Source organism: Panthera pardus, unplaced genomic scaffold (assembly GCF_024362965.1).
Source record: "Panthera pardus isolate Hobbes unplaced genomic scaffold, ASM2436296v1 HiC_scaffold_15, whole genome shotgun sequence".
NCBI lineage: Eukaryota > Metazoa > Chordata > Mammalia > Carnivora > Felidae > Panthera > Panthera pardus.
The window spans coordinates 35,576,596-35,595,683 of NW_026526710.1; the positions used below are offsets into that span (position 1 = coordinate 35,576,596).

At 38.1% G+C, this 19,088-nt stretch overlaps 1 protein-coding gene across 2 annotated transcripts in view; it reads left to right on the forward strand.

Annotated features, from left to right (window-relative positions):
• LPIN2 (lipin 2) overlaps positions 1-19,088 on the forward strand; it is an 82,045-nt gene that overhangs the window by 18,707 nt on the left and 44,250 nt on the right. Inside the window, exon 1 of one of the 2 annotated variants that reach the window (XM_019418360.2) lies at positions 1,256-1,486. The exons of the other annotated variant lie outside the window; for it this stretch is intronic. Within the exon in view, the coding sequence (XP_019273905.1) occupies positions 1,379-1,486 (108 nt within the window). The 5' untranslated portion in view covers positions 1,256-1,378. Of the gene's footprint in view, positions 1-1,255; positions 1,487-19,088 lie in introns of those variants that run through there. 2 annotated transcript variants of the gene reach the window in all.

A 19,088-nucleotide genomic window follows, 5' to 3' on the forward strand; every position in this document is an offset into this window, starting at 1 on the left:
TGGTGAATTTAGTTTTAAATTCTGCCATTTAATATTTTTATTATATGGATCTTAGCAATATATTGCTGTGGTAAACCTTACCCGCCTCCCCTTACTTGGTCAAACATTTGGAAATACTGTCTTTTTGTGATGTTTAGACATAGAAAAAAAAGTTTAATAATTTGAACATTAAATACATGAGGATCAGCTAGTATATTGTTGATGAATTAACACAATACTTCCATGGAATGATTAAAAATCCTGTCTTCATTTCTTCATTAGTAGAACTTCAACTAAACATCCTTTTTCTCAAGATTGTCTCAGGGCCCTACAGTCGTGCTTTGTCCAATAGAAATATAATGGGAGCCATTTATATAATTTTAAATTACATAAAGTAGAAAGAAAAGAAAAGGTAAAATATAATTTTAAGAGTATATCATATTCAACATGTCCAAAATAGTATCATTTTAACATGTATGTATAAAAAATTAGATTATTTCACTTTTTTTTAATTCTAGGTATAGTATTCTATACTTACAGCACATCTCAGTTGGTTCTAGCAACATTATAGATATAGCCACATGTGGTTGATGGCTAATTGTAAGGAACATCACAGCCCTAGACAACTGTATTGAGTAAAATAGTATACATATGTTGATTTACAGAAAGGTAGAAAGGAAATACCAGGAATGTTTGATTTTTACAGTGGTTCAATGTCATAATCTTCATTGTTGTACTACAGGTTAATATAGAACAATATAATTAATAATATGTTAACATATAATTTATTATAAATTTTTCATTATTTACAGGGCTGAGTACACTATCTTCCATTCAGAAATTGTGAAAATAAATTGGGTCATGCCAATATGACAAAAAATTGTTGGTTACTGAGTTCTAGAAAGCATGTGTAACCTGCTGTCTTTGGGAAGCTTGTTGATGCTTAGAAAATATATGAAAACTATTTTCCCTTAAATGATTGTATAAGATTATTTCTCTAAGTATAGTTGTTTTTATTTCTAAAAACAAGGATGTGATTGATTTGGAGAATCATTAACTCAATCCGTGTCCTGTGTGATGGAAGCTGTAGGGACCGTCATGTGATTGGGCAGGACTTGGTACCTATCAGTGTAAACACATGGCACAGCCTGTCCCATGCCCCTCCTTATCTTCTTTAGAGAGAAGGGGTTGAGGTGTTTTGAGCAAATCTTATTGGTAAAGACGTTGTATGTATTGCTTTTTTTTTTTAAAGAACCATTTCCTTTCAGTTTTAGCCATATTACTGTGTGTGCAAACGGTTTGTACTCAGTTTGTCAGCAGAGTGGCTTTCCGTTTTGATAATTTAGAACTGTAACTTTGTCTCTGAAAAAAAGACATGATAAGCTAGTTCAGTTTTAAGATGTTTTACTTAGAAGATGATAGTACAGATGAAGAGAAGAAGGTTCGTGAAGGCCTATTAAGTGAAACTGAAGGTGTTTACCATGGAAAGGCCCCTGCTGGTATCCTGGTGAGTTACGTGCATCAGTGTCCTTCCCTTTGCTTGCTCGCTGGCTCAGTCTGTAGTCTGGAGGGAAGAGGGGGGGACACCCACCAAAAGAAAATGGCTAATGCCCTTTCTTTGGAAAATGTAACATCGTCACGGATTTTATTAACTTTTAATGTTACATTCAACAGAAATATCTGATACCTGTTCTCCCTCATTCACGCTACACCATCTTTATACTTTTCTCTATTTTCTCTATTTCTCTATTAACAAATAACTTTCTGCCTAGAAAAATAATGAGGTTGCTGCTTATTTTTTTTAAACTAGGCTTCAGACTAAACCTATCTGGTTTCACACTAAACCTATCTGGTAGTTGAGGAATAGAAAACATTTAAAAATTTTATGGTTTTTATTGTCCTAGCCGCAATTTTTTGAAAACTAAACTAATATTTTGAAACTGGCATTTTATTCTATGATACAAAAGAATGCAGTCTTTCTTCTGTGATTACAAACAAAAAAATTTTATAAACTTGACTTATGTGGGCAAAATGCAAATTGAGGTTTTTATTTTTTGTTTTTTGGTTTTTTTTTTGTTTAATCTAGATGAGATATAAAATAAAACAAGTCAGGAGCGCCTAGGTGGCTCAGTCGTTTGGTTGTCCGACTTTGGCTCAGGTCATGATCTTGTGGTTCATGGGTTCGAGCCCTGCATCGGGCTCTGTGCTGACTTCCTGGAGCCTGCTTCAGATTCTGTGTCTCCCTCACTCTCTCTGCCCCTCCCCCGCTCATGGTCTGTCTGTCTCTCTCTCTGTCAAAAATAAGTAAACATTAAAAAGAAATTTAAATAAAAAAAAAATCATACAGAAGTATAAGTTCTAGAAGTCTGCATTAAGGAAATAAAATCAGGTAAATAGAAGATAATATAATTTAACTCTACCTGTGGAACCTTTTCCTTTAAAAATAATCAGAAGTAAATAACCATGAGGTAAAGGTATTTTTTAGAAAATTAAGAATGTTTGTTTTCATGAAAACAAGGGTAAAATAAAAACAGGTTGATAATTTCAAAAATCTGTGACTCATAATCATGTTGATTTTTAAAGTTACACAAATTTTTGTCACCTTTAAAAATGTTATCACATGTGTGTGCTTTTGCTTTTTGGACTTGATGAAAGTGTACTTGTTCAGGGTTCTCAGGAACTTATGGAACTGGACATTGTTTGGATATGAATGGAAGTTAGGTATACAGAGAGGGGTAATTTACTTTTGAAATTTCCTTTTTAATAGTATATATTTATGGCTTCATGCACATTTGTCATAAAGGTCAGCAGAGAGAATAGTGAACATAGCTGAATCTTTATGAAATATTTAAAAAATTCTTTTAGTGAGTAGCACTAACACACGCAAACCACCCATCACCAGAAAAAGTTCTTATGCTTCGTGCTACTCGTGTTTTCTAGAGAGAGGTCAATGGGTATTTGATTAGACTGCATTTTATTAACAGTTCCCTTTTATGTTAATGTTAGAACATTGAAATCCCATGAGTCACCTCCCCTGCCCCAAGAGAAACTTGGATTTTCTGGATGGCTAGTGTTTGGAACACTGGATTTGATATCTACTTAATGAACTGTATTGATTATATGAGAGTTAGACTTTATAACTTGGGTGTGTGTGTGTGTATGTGTGTGGTGAGCAGGGAGACAGAGAAACCTAGTTTTCAGGATCCAGGCCCTCAGTGACCCTGACTCTCCCTACTACTCATATGCTGCCTGGGCACACCTCTTGTTGGAAGGTGAATGAATGGCTCTATCTTAAAGGAGATGATTTTATGGATTTGGAACATAAATGTATAAAATCTAATAGTTTAAAAAACCATGAAAAGACTTATGTGCTTTGTTAGAAATTAGGAATTGAAAAAAAGGTTTCCATAATTTTTAAACAAGTAAAGATAATTCCTTTATTTGGTAAGAAAAAGACCAAATTATTTCATATTTAAATACTCTGAAGTTCCAAAATCTGTTGGCCTTAATTTCCATCACTTATTTAAATTAGGGCAACATATTGACTACAGGAGTTCTTAGCCAAACTTGTAATCCTAAGAAATACTTTTAGAATCAAATCTTTCTGTGGAGACTCTAGACAGCATCTGGCCATTCCTTTTAGAGATGAGAACCCCAACAGAGGCTGTAAGACCTGCTCATGGGGCAGAAGAGAGAACTTGACTTTGTGTTTTCATGTCCTCACCAGTGGCAGGGGACTCGAGGAAGCCAAGAAGGCAGTCCTTCTCCGTCCTTGTCCCTCTGCACTCTTTGTCAAAGGACCTGGGCACTAGTGTGGTTGAGTCCAAAAGACCTGGTTTTTTTTTTGTTTTTTTTTGTAAGTGAGAATTTTGTATGTTTATATTATTTACAGCAAGGTTTACTAACAAACAGCGGTAGAAGATAGCAAGTCACCCTGTAGGTGGGGCGTGTGGCTTGGGGCAGAGCACTTTATACTGAACTAGGAAACCTCTGTGGAGATGGGGAAGCCTCCCGCTCAATCCCCAACCATAGCACATTTTGTCATTACTTCCTGCTGCCCGAAATCTTAGAACAACACTGGATGAGTGGGTCCAAAACCAAACATGTTCTTCCAATCCAGCATGGACAGTGTTCACAAAATTAAATATTTAGTTGCATAGAATTTTATTTCCTTACAGAAATGTGGTGTTGTTTCCTATGTGGGCAATTTGGGGGGAGTAAATTCTCCTGGAATTTCACTTGTTTGCCTCTTTAATCCTGATGCCACAGATGCGCTCACCGGTTGTGGAGAGTAGCATAGAGGCTCTGGCCAGATATATGTCTAGGCTTTTTGAAAATTATTTATTACCCATTTTTGTATGTGTGCCCCCGTCTATTGTCACAAATGAAAGACTTAGAGACGTGCATACACACAACTACTCCACAATTCTGTAGAGTGCATAACTGAATTATTAAAGAAAAAATTATTTTCATTCAGCAAATCTTGTGCCACACTGGATCTGTTAGATACTCACTTTTTTTTTTTTTTTTTTGCATTTACTGATATGTCTGAATTGCTTGCTGCTCTGAGTTTGTAACACAACTGAACAGATTTCAGTAAGTGGCTATATAAATGCCGCCTCTTTTAGTTTACCCACATACCTGCTCCTGATTACATACTCCCTATTAGCTGAGCTTTTACCCATTTGATTGGAATAATCCCAATATTGCAGATTTGATCCAGGTGCTGGTGAGTCAGTCTTATGCATAGGAAAAAGAAGTTGTGATCCCATCACTGTCTTTAGATGTTACAAGTCAGGTGTGCGTCCAGTCTGGAGGAATTAGACACAGCTCTCTGAAAGGATTGAAATAAAAATCTTACCTCACTTGGAAAAAACATTTACCTTTTTATATTCTTTGTTTTATATTCATTTCTTAGGTATTAAATATTCAAAATCAGCCCATTTCTACTGAAGAAAAAATTATAGACTCCAGTTCTAGAGTAGATTATTTAAAAAAATTTTTTTTAATGTTCGTTTATTTTTGAGAGAGAGAGAGCGCATGCAGGGGAGGGGCAGAGAGTCGGGGAGATACACAATCTGAAGCAGGCTCCAGGCTCTGAGCTGTCATCACAGAGCCCAACGTAGGGCTGGAACTCACTCAGGATCTGTGAGATCATGACCTGAGCTGAAGTCGGACACTTAAATGACTGAGCCACCCAGGCACCCCTAGAGTAGATAATTTTTGTTTGTGTTATACATTACTTAGCTAATTGAAAGTAGGGAAAATAATTTTTTTGGTTATTTTTCACTCTTGCTGGCTGTTCTAGAAAAATATATTTATTTGTCCCTTCTTTGAAACCTATTGCATTATCTAGAATCATTGTCTGAGCTCTCTTTGCTTAACTTAAGATATTTAGGGAAGGTATTTTTCAAAGGGTAGGAGTAACAGTATGCTGATCTTATTTTATTAGAGTACCATTTTAACTGTGATAAAATCATGTTTAGAACTTCGTGTGCCTTTGCTGTACCATCTTAACCATAGCTATATCTGTGTAGGAAAGACCTTCATCAGAAATTTACCTAAAGTGAATCCCAGGAAAACCTGAAGGGAGAGTTATGTAATCTCCAGAATGTTACTGCATTCTCTGGAATTTATCTGAACTTCATTTGAACTGCAAATAGGCTATGACAGGTCAAGGGGCAGTAGTTAAGATTGTAAAAGTCATTTGTCATCTTTTATATTCTAACAAAGCATGAAGTCATAACCATTATAGAGTGATAGGATTTATTAGAAAAGTAATTCCTTTACGGGAAGTGAGGCAGGAGAGGAATAGGAAGTACACCCTTCAATTCTGTTCACTCCCCACTCAGTGATGTTCTCAAGAGGGGGCTAGGCATTGATCCCTTTGCTTGCAGTCATCAGACACAGCTTGGTGTAAGATGCCATTTTAGGGTCTCTTGGGGCTTTAAAAAGTACCTATACCTGTAATCTGGCGGGGGGGGGGGGGGGCCTGGTCATCAGGATACCTCAGAGCTCCTCCGTGATTCTATTGACAGCCAAGGGCAGAGATTCCCATTTCCCAGACAATTAAAGGGGGCAGTAGAGCTTAGGAATTGTTTTGTTTTGTTTTTAAACCTGAACTATATAGACTTTATTCATATTTTCCCCCGCTAAAGTCTTTTTTCTGTTTCAGGATCCAATCCAATATCCCAGCTTGGCGTTTGGTAATGTCACTGTAGTCTGCCAGTGACAGTTCCTCGAAGTCTTTCCTTATCTTTCGTGACCTTAACACTTTCAGTGACTGTTGGTCAGATATTTTGTAGAATTTTCCTCAATTTGAGTTTGTTTGGTGTTGTCTCCTAATAAGACAGAAGTCATGTATTTTTTGGCAACAATACCACAGACGTGATGTCATATCAGGAGTTCCATGATGCCAGTATGGGTTTTTTTTTGTTTTTTTTTTAAGTTTATTTATTTTGAGAGAGAAAGCATGAGTGGGAGAAGGCAGGAGAGAGAGAGAGAGAGAGAGAGAGAGTCAGTCCCAAGCAGGCTCTTCACTGTCAGCGCAGAACCCAATGCAGGATTTGGACTCCTGAGCTGTGAGATCATGACCTGAGCCAGGGTCAGACACTTAACTGACTGAGCTACCCAGACGCCTCATCAGTATGTTTTATTACTGGTGAAATTTCCCAAATTCACTTGATTAAGGTGGTATCTGCCAGGTTTCTCTACTGTAAAGTTACTGTTTTTCCTTTTGTAATGAATATATGTCTTTGGGGAGACTTTAAGAATATGTGAACATCCTGTTTCTCCTCAAACTTTTGTCCTCTTATTTTTAAACATCCATTGCATGCCACAATTATTAACTGTAGTGTTCTAATAGTGGTTTTCTATCTCCCTTATTCTTTATTAATTGGAATTCATCTTTAAGAGAAAACTGCCCCTTCTCCCTGCTTGCTTGCTTGCTTGCTTGCTTATGTATGTATGTAGGTCTGTCTGTCTGTCTGTCATTATGGACTCATGAGTGTTTTATTCTGAGGTTATAATACTAACATTTTGTTGCTCAAATTGTTCTAGCTTTAACCTTTGGGAGCTCTTTTCACGTTAGCTCCTGTGTTCCTTTAACATATCCCTGTTCTCTTGATTTTGAGCACTTTCCTACTTTTCTGGCACTGTTCGATGCTCCAGCATCAACTTGTATTTTTCCCTGTCTCCAGCCCTGGGATCAGTTACTTCTTCAAGGAGCCATGGTTGTTTTTATTGGAAGAATGGTATTTATACATCAAGATCTGGGCTCTAGGTGTGTTGGTTGCTTGTAATGGTATCCTTGATTCCAGATCCTCTTAACAGAGAAAGCTAGCATGTTAAATATGTATTCTAGTCCAGGCATAAGCACATCTATATTTGTGCATCTGTCCATGGAGACTTCCAATTCTAGTCCAATACTACAGTGTTCATTTTAGCCTTCCTTCTAGGAAATTGTAGTTTTAGAAGCTTCCCAAGTGTTTATAATTAATCTTACTTGAGGATTGATGGCTTTTGGATATGTAAGGTACATTGTGTACCCAAAGGCTGTTGTGGCCTTGTTAAGTAGTCTTTCTTGATGAATACTCTTTGTTGTTGAATCATCATTATTTTCCATTCTTAGGTTAGTCATCATTTCTTACACTGAAAATAATTTTTATGTCACTCCTAGCCCTTGTAACTAAGGGAACCCAGCCAGCTAGGAGAAAAAGTCCCCAGTTTTTTATAGAGGAGTAGAAACCAGTCTCATGGCCAGCATTTTTACAAAAATTTGTCAGAGAAATTGAGTGCACATGAGGGAATGTTTAGTGGTTTGAATACACAGGGAGGCCATGTGTATATTAGTATACACACAACCAACTCAAATGACAAAAAGTTTCACAGTTGCACTAAAGCCAAATTTATTTGAGTCCTTGAATTGCCTTCTTTTTTGATAAGGCTGCCTGCATTCTTTTTCTGAAGCACAGCATTCTTTCTAAAGCAGGCACTTGGTCCATCAGACTTGCTGAGAGTAAACCCTCCAGACTTGGGCTGTTGAGGATGTGTAGACTGTGAAGTTAGGACCTGCACGCCCTTGTTAAGTTAGTATTTAAAGTAGGTACAGTGACCTTCACATCCTACTGGAGCAATTCATCTGACATGTTCCTACCTGGACTTAACCAGGGTACCATATGATGGGATGGGGCTTGAGGGACTTTCAATCCAAGGAATTAACACAGATGGGACAAGTTTAAAATGTCTGATTCATCTGTGACACTAACTGAGGTTCTTTGGGGGGCATGAGAAGAAAATGAAATAAGTTTAACATGTCTTTCCTTAGACCTGCAAACTACAGGAACATGTTTATTTGTTCCCAGTCTCACGGCTGTTACTTAACTGTAGAAGTCATGATGTCAATTCCTGATGTCTAAGTCACTGAGTAAAAAGAACTTCAAATAAAGTCATAATGTTTCAAAGGAAATTGTGTTCTACGAGTGTCTGGACTAAAGAGATAGTCATCACTGAAAATACAACATATGGTTTCCTTAGAAACCTGCTAAGATTGTGTGCCTTTCATATGTGAAAGTGAGCCAGTCAATTAGATTTTAGAGTTCCTTATGGTTACCAGTGGTCATCACCAAAACAGGTTAGCCACACAATTCTCTTGTCCTAGAAAGTTTAGGATGAGAATGTGTTCCTTAAAACATATATTTGTAACTGTAATATAATCATACCTTTAGGGCTCATCATAAAAAGCATAACATTTTTCATGTATGATAGCATGTGGAAGAATCATCATGGCTTTCTAAAAGCTACTTATGAAATTCCTATACATAGCTCTGAAAATTACATAAACTTATCAGCATTAGTGTTTTTAGAAGCTAATGGCCCCAGGATACAGTAAAAAGAGCCTGTGTGAGACAGACACACCTGAGCTTGTGTCTGTGCATCACTGAGTAACTGTTTGACTTTATGTAAGTTGATTATCTTCTCTGAGCCCCAATTTTCTTGCTAGTATAATGCATGTGATATTTACCTCACTTAATTGTGAGGATTAAATGAGAGGAGGTATATGAAATGGCATTTGGAAGGGATAAATGTTAGTGCCCTCTTCTCTTTTTTCCCCCATCACCTCCCCATGGCAAATACTAGGAGGAATATGGAGTAAAATCTGAATTGTTGGTTTTTTCAAGCATATGCATAGCCTAAAAGTTAGTGTGAGTAAGTAGTTTGAATTTTCACCAGTGTTAAGTGAATCTTTATTTTAAGCAACTCCCACATGTGAAACTCTAAGTCCATAAAACAATCAAATTATTCCCACTTTGTAAAATAATTTAAAGAATGATTTTATTTTAATAGCAAACTCCTCTGAGTACACTGAAGATACCTTAAAAACAGTAGCTGCAAAATCACCCTTGCAAAATATATCTAAAGCAGTCTCACTCCTAAGTTATTTACCCAAATGAAATGAAATTATGTTCACACAAAAGCCTGTACACACACATTTTTGATGGCTTTGTTTGTAATCAGCAAACACTGGAAACAACCCAGATGTCTTTCAGCTGGTAGGTGGATAAACAAACTTTGGAACATCCATACAGTAGAATACTCAGTACTTAACACCAGGGGACAAACTGTGGATACCTGCAACAATAATGATTAATCTCAAATGCATTATGTTAAGTGAAAGAAGCCATATTCAGAGGGCTACTGTATGGTTTCATTTATGTGACATTTTAGAAAAGGTAAAGATTATAGAGACAGAAAACCAGATCAGGGGTTAGCATGGGGATTGGATAAAGTATTGACTTGCAAAGGGGCATGGGGCATTTTGGGAAACTACCTAGTTGTGTATTTTGATTGTGGTGGTTATTACATGATTGCATGGTTAAAACTACACTAGAAAAGGCTTAATTTTACTTTATGTAAAATACACCTTTATTTTTTTTGAAAAAATTTATTTTTAATAGTTCAAGGTGTAGCTATTTAAAATTTTAAAGTTGCATTTCATAGCTGACTTCATATGAACATTTAGCTAGAAGTTTTTATATGCTGATAGGCATAACCATTAGAGTAAGGTTGACTAAGTAATAATTTAATGTCTTTCATGATTATCCACTGAATCTTAAACTCATTACATTTCCTAATGATTTTACTTCTGTGTTTCTCTCTCGTCTCTGGTCAGGTTAAATGTTACCTGTAACATAATCTGTCACCTCATGTTACAAATAGATTAGAACTGGGCATATTTTAGCCATGACAGGAAAAAATAACTAAATTATCAGAAATTGCCTTTGTTTCAAGGCAGTATTCTGTAATTTGGGAAATGAAGGGAGAAGAAGAAATACAAGAACCATTAAGTTTTACAGAGCTGCAATAGTTTGAAACGAGTTTGGTCACAGGAGTGATGTGGCATTTGGGGCAAGGTTATTAGGGCCCACTTTTCCTTAGTGTGCTGCTCGCTACTTTAGGATCTACTCAAGGAACACCTATTTTATTACGTATAGTGAAATCTAAAGATATGTGTAAAAATGAACATTTAATTTTTTTTTTTGCTCTGCATCAATTACATTGTTAAAGTATTTTTTTACAGTGCTGAACATTAGGGAAAAGAAACTGTTGCTACCAGCTGTTTACCTTGAAGGCTGTGACTTATAGAATTGTAATTTTGGGCATTTTCATGTAAGTTAAAACTTGCTCATAGGAGATGATCACCTGAGTCTGTTCCATTTCATGCTGTTTTCTGTAATGGTCTTTGGTCACAGTATGATCTTTGTCACTTGCAGCCTTACCTCTGCCTCAGCTGACTTCACCACACTGACTTCCCCTGACAGACCAGTGAGCGGTCCCTTCTTCTACAAGTTGCTGTAGAGCTGCTCAGCGTTCTTCAGAGCAGTTTGCATGGATGTCATTTGTTCTCACGGGGATATTTTTAGATTTACCCGTGGGAGGTGGGTGTTGTTCTTAATTGTCACTCACATACAGTAGATTTATGCAGGTTTTTTCTGTGAAGTCTAAACCAGCATCTGCAGAAAAGCATTGGTTTCAGAATATCTGAGCATCACTTTTGAAACATTGGGTTGGTCCCTGCTATTCTTGGCATTTTTCTTAATGTGTGGCTATGTGTATATATACATATATCTTCATTTACATCTTGAATTTCTCTCATGTTGGTTACAATACAAGACATGGTGTATATTTCTCCCTCTCCTTGCTGATTCTATTCACTAGATCTTGTATTCATCGATTCATACACTTTCATCTCAAAATACTCATTAAGAACCTCCCTTTGTTAAGCACTGTGCCAGGCTTTTGGGGAGACAGTGAAGCACACAAGAAGCAGCATACATACTTTTACTTTCTTTGTCAGAACTTAGAGTTTGGAGGTGCATAAGCAAATGACTGAAGTGTGGTGAGTGCTTATGTGCTGCAGTAGGGAAAGGGCAGGGCAGGGCAGCCACAAACCCCTTCTTGCCACCTGCTGCTTTCTTCTCAGCCCTTGAGCCCATGCCTCTACCTCCCCCCACCCCCATTTCTTTCTCATCTTTTGCATTGTGCTCTGTGTGTTCACAGTCTGTTGTGGGCACACTTTATTTGTTCTCATCTCCTCTTCATCCACGAAGACTAAAACCTTGTTCCTCTTATAAAATATTAGATCAACAGCCAACAGTAGTAGTTGGATAGATTGAGAAGAAAACTTAGGTTGGATTACGGAGGATTGGCCTGAAAATTATTAGGTCAGTGACTGGGGGTACAAAGTGGGGAATTGATGGTTTTTGAAGATGAAATAGGTGACATAGTCTTTCTTCAAGTGTACCTGCTGAAAAGCTAAAGCAAATACTTGTGTAAAATTTTGGTCCACCACTAGGGAAAAAAAAGTATATTGCTGTGGTGGCCAAGTGTCTTCCCTTTTTTCAACCTTACTCAGCCCAAGATAATTGTTCATCTACTTTGTAGATAGTGAGTATGGTGAAATCATAGAGAAGTGAGCCCAGTAAACAGAAATCTCGGCTTCCAAACTTCCTTAAAGAGAATATGTTGTGACATATTTGAAATCTGAATTCATCAACTCACCAGCCAAGTTTAAGGCCAGCCTCAAGCTTTTTCACTTAAAAAAAAAAAAAAAAACCCACAGAAACAAGAAAACAAAAGCAAATTGTCAAATCTCTCTGTTGTACATAAGAAATTAACATTGTGTGTTTATATTTAAAAAAAGTCTGAGCTCAGGGGAGGAAGGCTTTCACTCATTTTCTCAGGGTGTTTTGGCTGGGTTGGGGGGATGGGAGGGGTGTTGTAGAGAGTTCCAGGTGGCTTTATCAGGTCAGAATCAGTATCAGCTTATCTGTATATAACTACTGTGTTGGTAAATATCAGAATTGGACACTAAGCCAGGCAAACAAAGAAACTTCTAACCATTCATCAGTCAGAGAAATGATGAGAGAGCAAGGACTGGGGCTATGTGGCATCTCAGTGTCTTCAGCTTGTGGGCCTTCTGGATTGTTGCTCAAGTAGCTCAGCTAGTTTCTTACTTTGGCTCTCCATACATACCTCAAGAATATCTGTTTGGGTCAGATGTCTCCCCACCCCACTGTCAGCTGTGCCAAGGCCTAAGCCCCAAAGTACAGATTTACTTTGTAAATCTACTAGGAATTTACCCCTTTGTTTGGGGGGGGGGGGGGATCTCTGAGAGACAAAATCATTGTGATCCACGGGGCCTTATTGTTATGCTCTGAGCTAGCCATTGCATCTTGTATCTGTTCAAATTCCAAAACAGGAATATTGGGTCAGAAAATTCTCTCTTCAGGGGCACCTGGGTGGCTCAATTGTTTAAACCTCCAGTTCTTGATTTTGGCTCAGGTCATGATGTCACAATTGTGAGATTGAGCCCCACATTGGACTCCACACTGAGCATGGAGCCTGCTTAGGATTCTCTTTCTCTCTCTCTCTCAAAATAAATAAATAAATACATATATTTTAAAGAAAAGTCCTTCTTTGGACACAAATGGAAGAGCATTCCATGTTCATGGATTGGGAGAACAAACATTGTTAAAATGTCTTTACTACCCAAAACAATCTACACATTTGATGCAATCCCGATCAGAGTACCACTGGCATTTTTCACAGAGTTAGAACAAACAGTCCTAAAATTTGTATGGAACCACAAAAGACCCCAAATAGCCAAAGCAATCCCAAAAAAGAAAAATGCAACCGGAGGCATCACAATTCTGGATTTCCATCTATATTTCAAGACAGTATGGTATTGGCACAACAGCAGACACATAGATCAATGGAAAAGAATAGAAAACCCAGAAATAGACCCACGACTATATATGATCAACTAATCTTCAACAAAGCTGGAAAGAAGATCCAATGGAAAAAAGACAGTCTCTTCAACAAATGGTGTTGGGAAACCTGGACAACAACATACAGAAGAATGAAACTGGACCATTTTCTTACATCATACCCCAAAATAAATTCAAAATGGATGAAAGACCTACACGTGATAAAGGACACTATCAAAATCCTAGAAGAGAACCCAGGCAGCAACCTCTTTGACCTTGGCCAGAGAAAATTCTTACTAGACATGTTGCCAAAGGCAAGGGGCAAAAAAGCAAAAATAAACTATTGAGACTCCATCAAGATAAAAAATAAGATATCTTCATCAAAATAAAAAGCACAGGGAAGGAAACAATCAACAAAACTAAAAGGCAGCCTACAGAATGGGAGAAGATATATGTGGTAAAGGGTTAGTATCCAATATCTGTAAAGAACTTCAGACTCAACACCCAAAAAAACACATAATCCTTAAGAAATGTACAAAAGACATGAATAGATGCTTTTCCAAAGACCTCCAGATGGCTAACACACATGAAAAGATACTCACCATCACTTATCATCAGGGGAATACAAATCAAAACCACGATGAGAAATCATCTCACACCTGTTAGAATGGCTAAAATTAACAACACAGGAAACAACAGGTGTTGGGGAGGATGCAGAGAAAGGGGAACCCTCTTACACTGTTGGTGTGAGTGCAAGCTGGTACAGCCACTCTGGAGAACAGTATGGAAGTTTCTTGAAAAGTCAAAAATAGAATTACCCTATGATCCAGCAATTGCACTACTGGGTATTTACCCAAAGGATACAAAAATACAGATTCAAAGGGGTACATGCATCCTGATGTTTATAGCAGCATTAGCAACAGTAGCCAAACTATGGAGAGAGCCCAAATGTCCATCGACTGATAATGGATAAAGAAGATCTCTCTCACACACACACACACACACACACACACACACACACACACACACACAGGAATATTAGCCATCAAAAAGAATGAAATCTTGCCATTTGCAATGATGTGGATGGAACTAGAGTGTATTAGGCTAAGCGAAATAAATCAGAGAAAGACAAATACCATATGATTTCACTCATATGTGGAATTTAAGAAACAAAACAGATGAACATATAGGAGGAGGGAAAGAGAGGGGAACAAACTGTAAGAGACTCTTAAAGATAGAGAACAAAGAGGATTGATGGAAGTGGGTGGGGGGGTGGCCTAGATGGGTGATGTGTATTAAGGAGGCCACTTATGAGCACTTGGTATTGTATGTAAGTGACGAATCACTGAATTCTACTCCTGAAACCAATACTGCACTGTATGATAACTAGAATTTAAATAAAAATGTGAAAAGAAAAAAAAAAATCCCCTCTTCTCACCTGTCTATCCTAATGGTTGTTTTTGAATTGTGTGGGTTGTACTTAGGGAATGAACCCCTAAGGAGAGCAGTCTTCCCAGATCAGAATTTTTATAAATGAGGGGTGCCTGGCTGGCTCAGTCAGTAGAGCATATGTCTCTTGATCTCAGGGTCACGAGTTCGAGCCCCATATTGGGTGTAGAGATTACTTAAAATCTAACAACAAAGTTGTAAATGAGTTTTTGACACAACCGCTGTCAGTCCTAGAATCCAAGTCTTATAAAATGATCAGGCCAGCTATTTGTTTCTTAAAATGTATGGAATTCATGGTGCTTGGGTTGCTCAGTTGTTTGGATGCCCGACTTCAGCTCAGGTCATAATCTCATGATTTGTGAGTTCGAGCTCTGCATCGGACTCTGTGTTGACAGCTCAGAGCCTGAACCCTGCTTTGGATTCTGTGTCTCTCTCCCTCTCTGCCCCTCCCCCACTTGCATTCTGTGTCTCTCAAAAATACACAGTAAAAAAATAAAATATGAAATTCAAGGTCTATTAAGTTTGGATAACAGGTCAAGGTAATAAGATATGGTTAAAGGACAGGATACATACGTTAGCCCATAACAACTCGGTTTTCTCAAGCTGAATCAGGACTGGGAAGAGAAAGTTCATGCAGTAGAGACTAAGTTCCCAAACATGAATACCTGTCAGAATTGTAAATAACCAATCCTTAAGACCCCATTTCTAGTTTTTTGTGTTTAGATTGGGGGTCTGGGAATCTACACTCTTAAGCATCAAAACTTGATTCTGTTATGATCAGAGATCTATCTAGTCTTTGGAAATACTAACCTACACTGTGGTCCTTCTCAGTTTTCTTCACTTAGAGGAAAAAAAGTTGCTTAGACATAAAAAGGCCTTTGTGCCTTCAAACAGTGGAGTTGATATAAAAAATAGGGTTACTCTTTAGAAAGACAGCTCAATCTACTGGGTACTGGTTAGAAAACTAGATCCTCCAAAGAACACCGCATCCTGGCTAAGTCTGTCTCTCAGGAAGGAATCTTTTGAGTTCAGATGTCAGCTCAAATATTTCTAGAACTTTCCTGTACATCTTCTCTGAAGAAAGATGCAAGACAATACTCAAGGCTTTAAGCCTTCTTGTAATGTATTTTATTACAGACTGATTTTGGAGGTAGCAAAAATAGGCATGGAATGTTATCATAGGATCTCTTGCTTTTACAAAGAGCGATCCTTCCGTAACCTGGCTCATCTTTATAATCAGTTATTAAACTTCAAAAAAAAATTCAAGAAAATTTGCCTTTTGAAAAACTGTTATGGATGATTTTCATATACACAAAATTTTGAACCAATGCAATAAGTGAAAATTCTTGAAGTTCAGCCTTAATAGGAAGTTCCCCACCAAATCTGCCCTTTTTATTTCCATATTTAAGTTCCATATTTCAGCAGTATTTACTGAATCCCAACTACATGCCAGATGTAGCTCTGTCTAGAAATTGTGGCGTGATCCTAGCCAGCTGTTTCCCTTCCCTTAGCATCGCCTTGGGTCTGTCACAGGTCCTACTGATTCTTCTCTGCACTTCTTCTGCCTTTAGAGCTGTGCCATCTCTTACTTGAATTGTTTGTACATTATTCAGGAATTTTGCTGGAAGACCCTGGGTTTTAGTTTACACATTCTGTACATGGGGACTAAATGGTCATAGACACATTGGAGAGCCCTGTTCCAACTGCCACGCTGTTCTGCAGGACAGAAAGGGAGCTGCTTTGATCTTGAGGAGACTTGGAGCAGTAAAATTTGTGCAGCTATCGCGTTTCCTCGTGGACTTTGGTTTCAAGGAGATTAGATGGGCCTCAGTGGAGCCCTGGGGGTGAGGCCCTCTCCTTCACCGAGGGCAAGGGCTGTTCCTTGTGCTGCAGCTATTTCCTGTTTCTTATTTTATAAAGTGAGAGTCAAAAAGCAGCTAATTATAAAATAAGAAAAATTAAATTAGCATTTTGCTGTCATGGGGGATAAAAAGCTGGGTGGTACAAAGTAAGACATTTATTTGAGTTTAAATGGCCAACGGGTGGCTTTTCCAGGAAGACTGGTTATTTGTCAGTCTTAGTGTCAGTTGTCTGAGCTCACTCATAGATGACACTATTTTGAATAGTTTTCCGTTACATAGGTCTAGCTAAGTTGTAACCTCCTTTAGTTCTTTGTGATCCCCATAGTGTCTGCTAAGCACAGAGTAAATGTTTTAGAGACTGTCTTGACAGGATGTGGGCAAGTCCTCTGGGGGACTTTTCACCCCCTGACCTCCCAGACCAGGGAGAAGCTTGCAGCAGATGCTACTGTGTGTGTCATTGCTGTCTTTCATCTCCTACTTTCAAAGAGGCAAAGTTCTCAGCCAGTGGTGCCCTCCAGGCTTATGTTTGGCCACCTCTAAGAGACTCTGGAATTCATAGAGAGCTGTAGTCTTAAGTACAACTTGAGTTCAGCCTCAGGTCTCTTGTCCTCAGGGTTACCAGCTGATCTTGAGAGCCTCATGATTTTAAGCTACTGGTGGGAAATAGCAAGAAGGTTGGGACCACAAGTGCAGTAGAGCTGGTTTCTAGTGAATAGTAATGGAAAGTTAAATACCTTTTGTCTCAGTCTAAATGTAAAATGAATGAAAAATGTCTGCCTTGGGGCGCCTGGGTGGCTCAGTCGGTTAAGCATCCGACTTTGGCTCGGGCCATGCTCTCGAGGTTCATGAGTTCAATCCCCACATTGGGCTCTCTGTGCTGACAGACCAGCTCAGAGCCTGGAGCCTGGAGCCTGCTTCGGATTCTGTCTCCCTCTCTCTCTGGCCCTCCCCTGCTCACACTCTGTCTCTCTCAAAAATAAACGTTAAAAAAAAAGTTTTATTTTTAAATAAAGGAAAATATCTGCCTTACTTAACCTAAATTCTCTTTTTGAAGATCAAATGAGGTATGTTTGAGAAAGTTCTTGAAAAATATTAAGTGCTACTCAAAGGCAGAATATAAGCTTTGGTGCGTGGAGGAGTTTGGTCTAGGAGCATAGGTGTAAGCCAGAACGTGTTGTGTCTGTTTACTGAAGTTTCTAGAAGTTTCTGTTCCCCCACAGCACACTCCTCACATCTGTGAGCAGAAGGTTAGAATGTTGAGGGCAAGTTCTTAGACAAAAGCAGTTCATCTCTGTCCATAAGCTCCAACCACACATGATCTCCCAGGAAGTCCACTTCCTAATCTTGAATTGTGGGTCTAGCAGGCAAGTTAGTAGTCAGTGCTACCTCTCATGACAGTGTGCAGAAAAGACTTGAAGGGCCAAGTAGTATTAAGTAAATAACATTCCAGGTTCTAAAAGCAACCCACTTGCAGCAAAAAATCTGGGGTGGGGGTGGGGTCTCATCAAGGCATTCAGATCAGTGCTTTAGAGCTTTTCTATCACTGAGACATGCAGTAAGGTTGTAGTGAGACTTGAGTTTGAATATTAGCTTCACCACTTACTGTGGTGACCTTGGACACTTTCGAACCTCAGTGTCCTCATATAAATGGGAATATTGATACCAAACTCCAGATACTTGTGAAAATTACATGAGATAATACACAGTTTTCCATAGCACTTGACACATGAGGGACATGTAACAACTGTAGTTGTGTTTGTTAGTAGCTGTACTTCTAACTAGGAATAATAGCATTGAATAGATATGAGGGTAAACTTAAACGTGTTTAGAATGTATCCATTTTTGTATTGATAACAATTTAGAAATTACAGTATTTTAATAAGTACCTATATCCCTTTTCTTTAGCAAAAATTGTTTTTGATTGAACATGTCACCTTTAAATGATTCTGAGCAGTTTTTATAGAAAGAAGATCTGTATTTGAATCTTGTTACTGATAGATTCCATTTATAAATCTCTACTACATACCATGATGGGTTGCTTTAGTTTCTTTGATGCTTAGGAAAAGCTACTAAGCAAATCTTTAAACTACCCATTTATTCCAGATACTAGTGTATGTTTACTTGTAAGTTTTTGATGAGAAAAATCTGATAGTGGGCACCTTCATGCATGAAGGACTAATTCAGTCTATTGAATTTTACACATAAAGAGCCATTTGGTTTCTAATAAGTATGTTAGTTAATTTCTGTCTTCCGACTCTTCCTATTTTTAGTTCACTGATCAGTAAGTACCTCCCTGTCTCGGGAGTTCCCAACATCTAACCCAGCCTATGGGAGCCAGTGCCTGGACCTAAACACACACTATACATTGTATACACTGTATATTAGTCAGGCCTATCTACACCACTGTGTCTAGTTTTGGATCTCCCATTTAAAGTAAGTTCTTTAGTTTGTCATAAAAGTGAAAGTAAACCCCGTCATTTTAGAAGAATGCTTAGCCCAGAATAGATGAGACCTATAGTTGTACAACAAA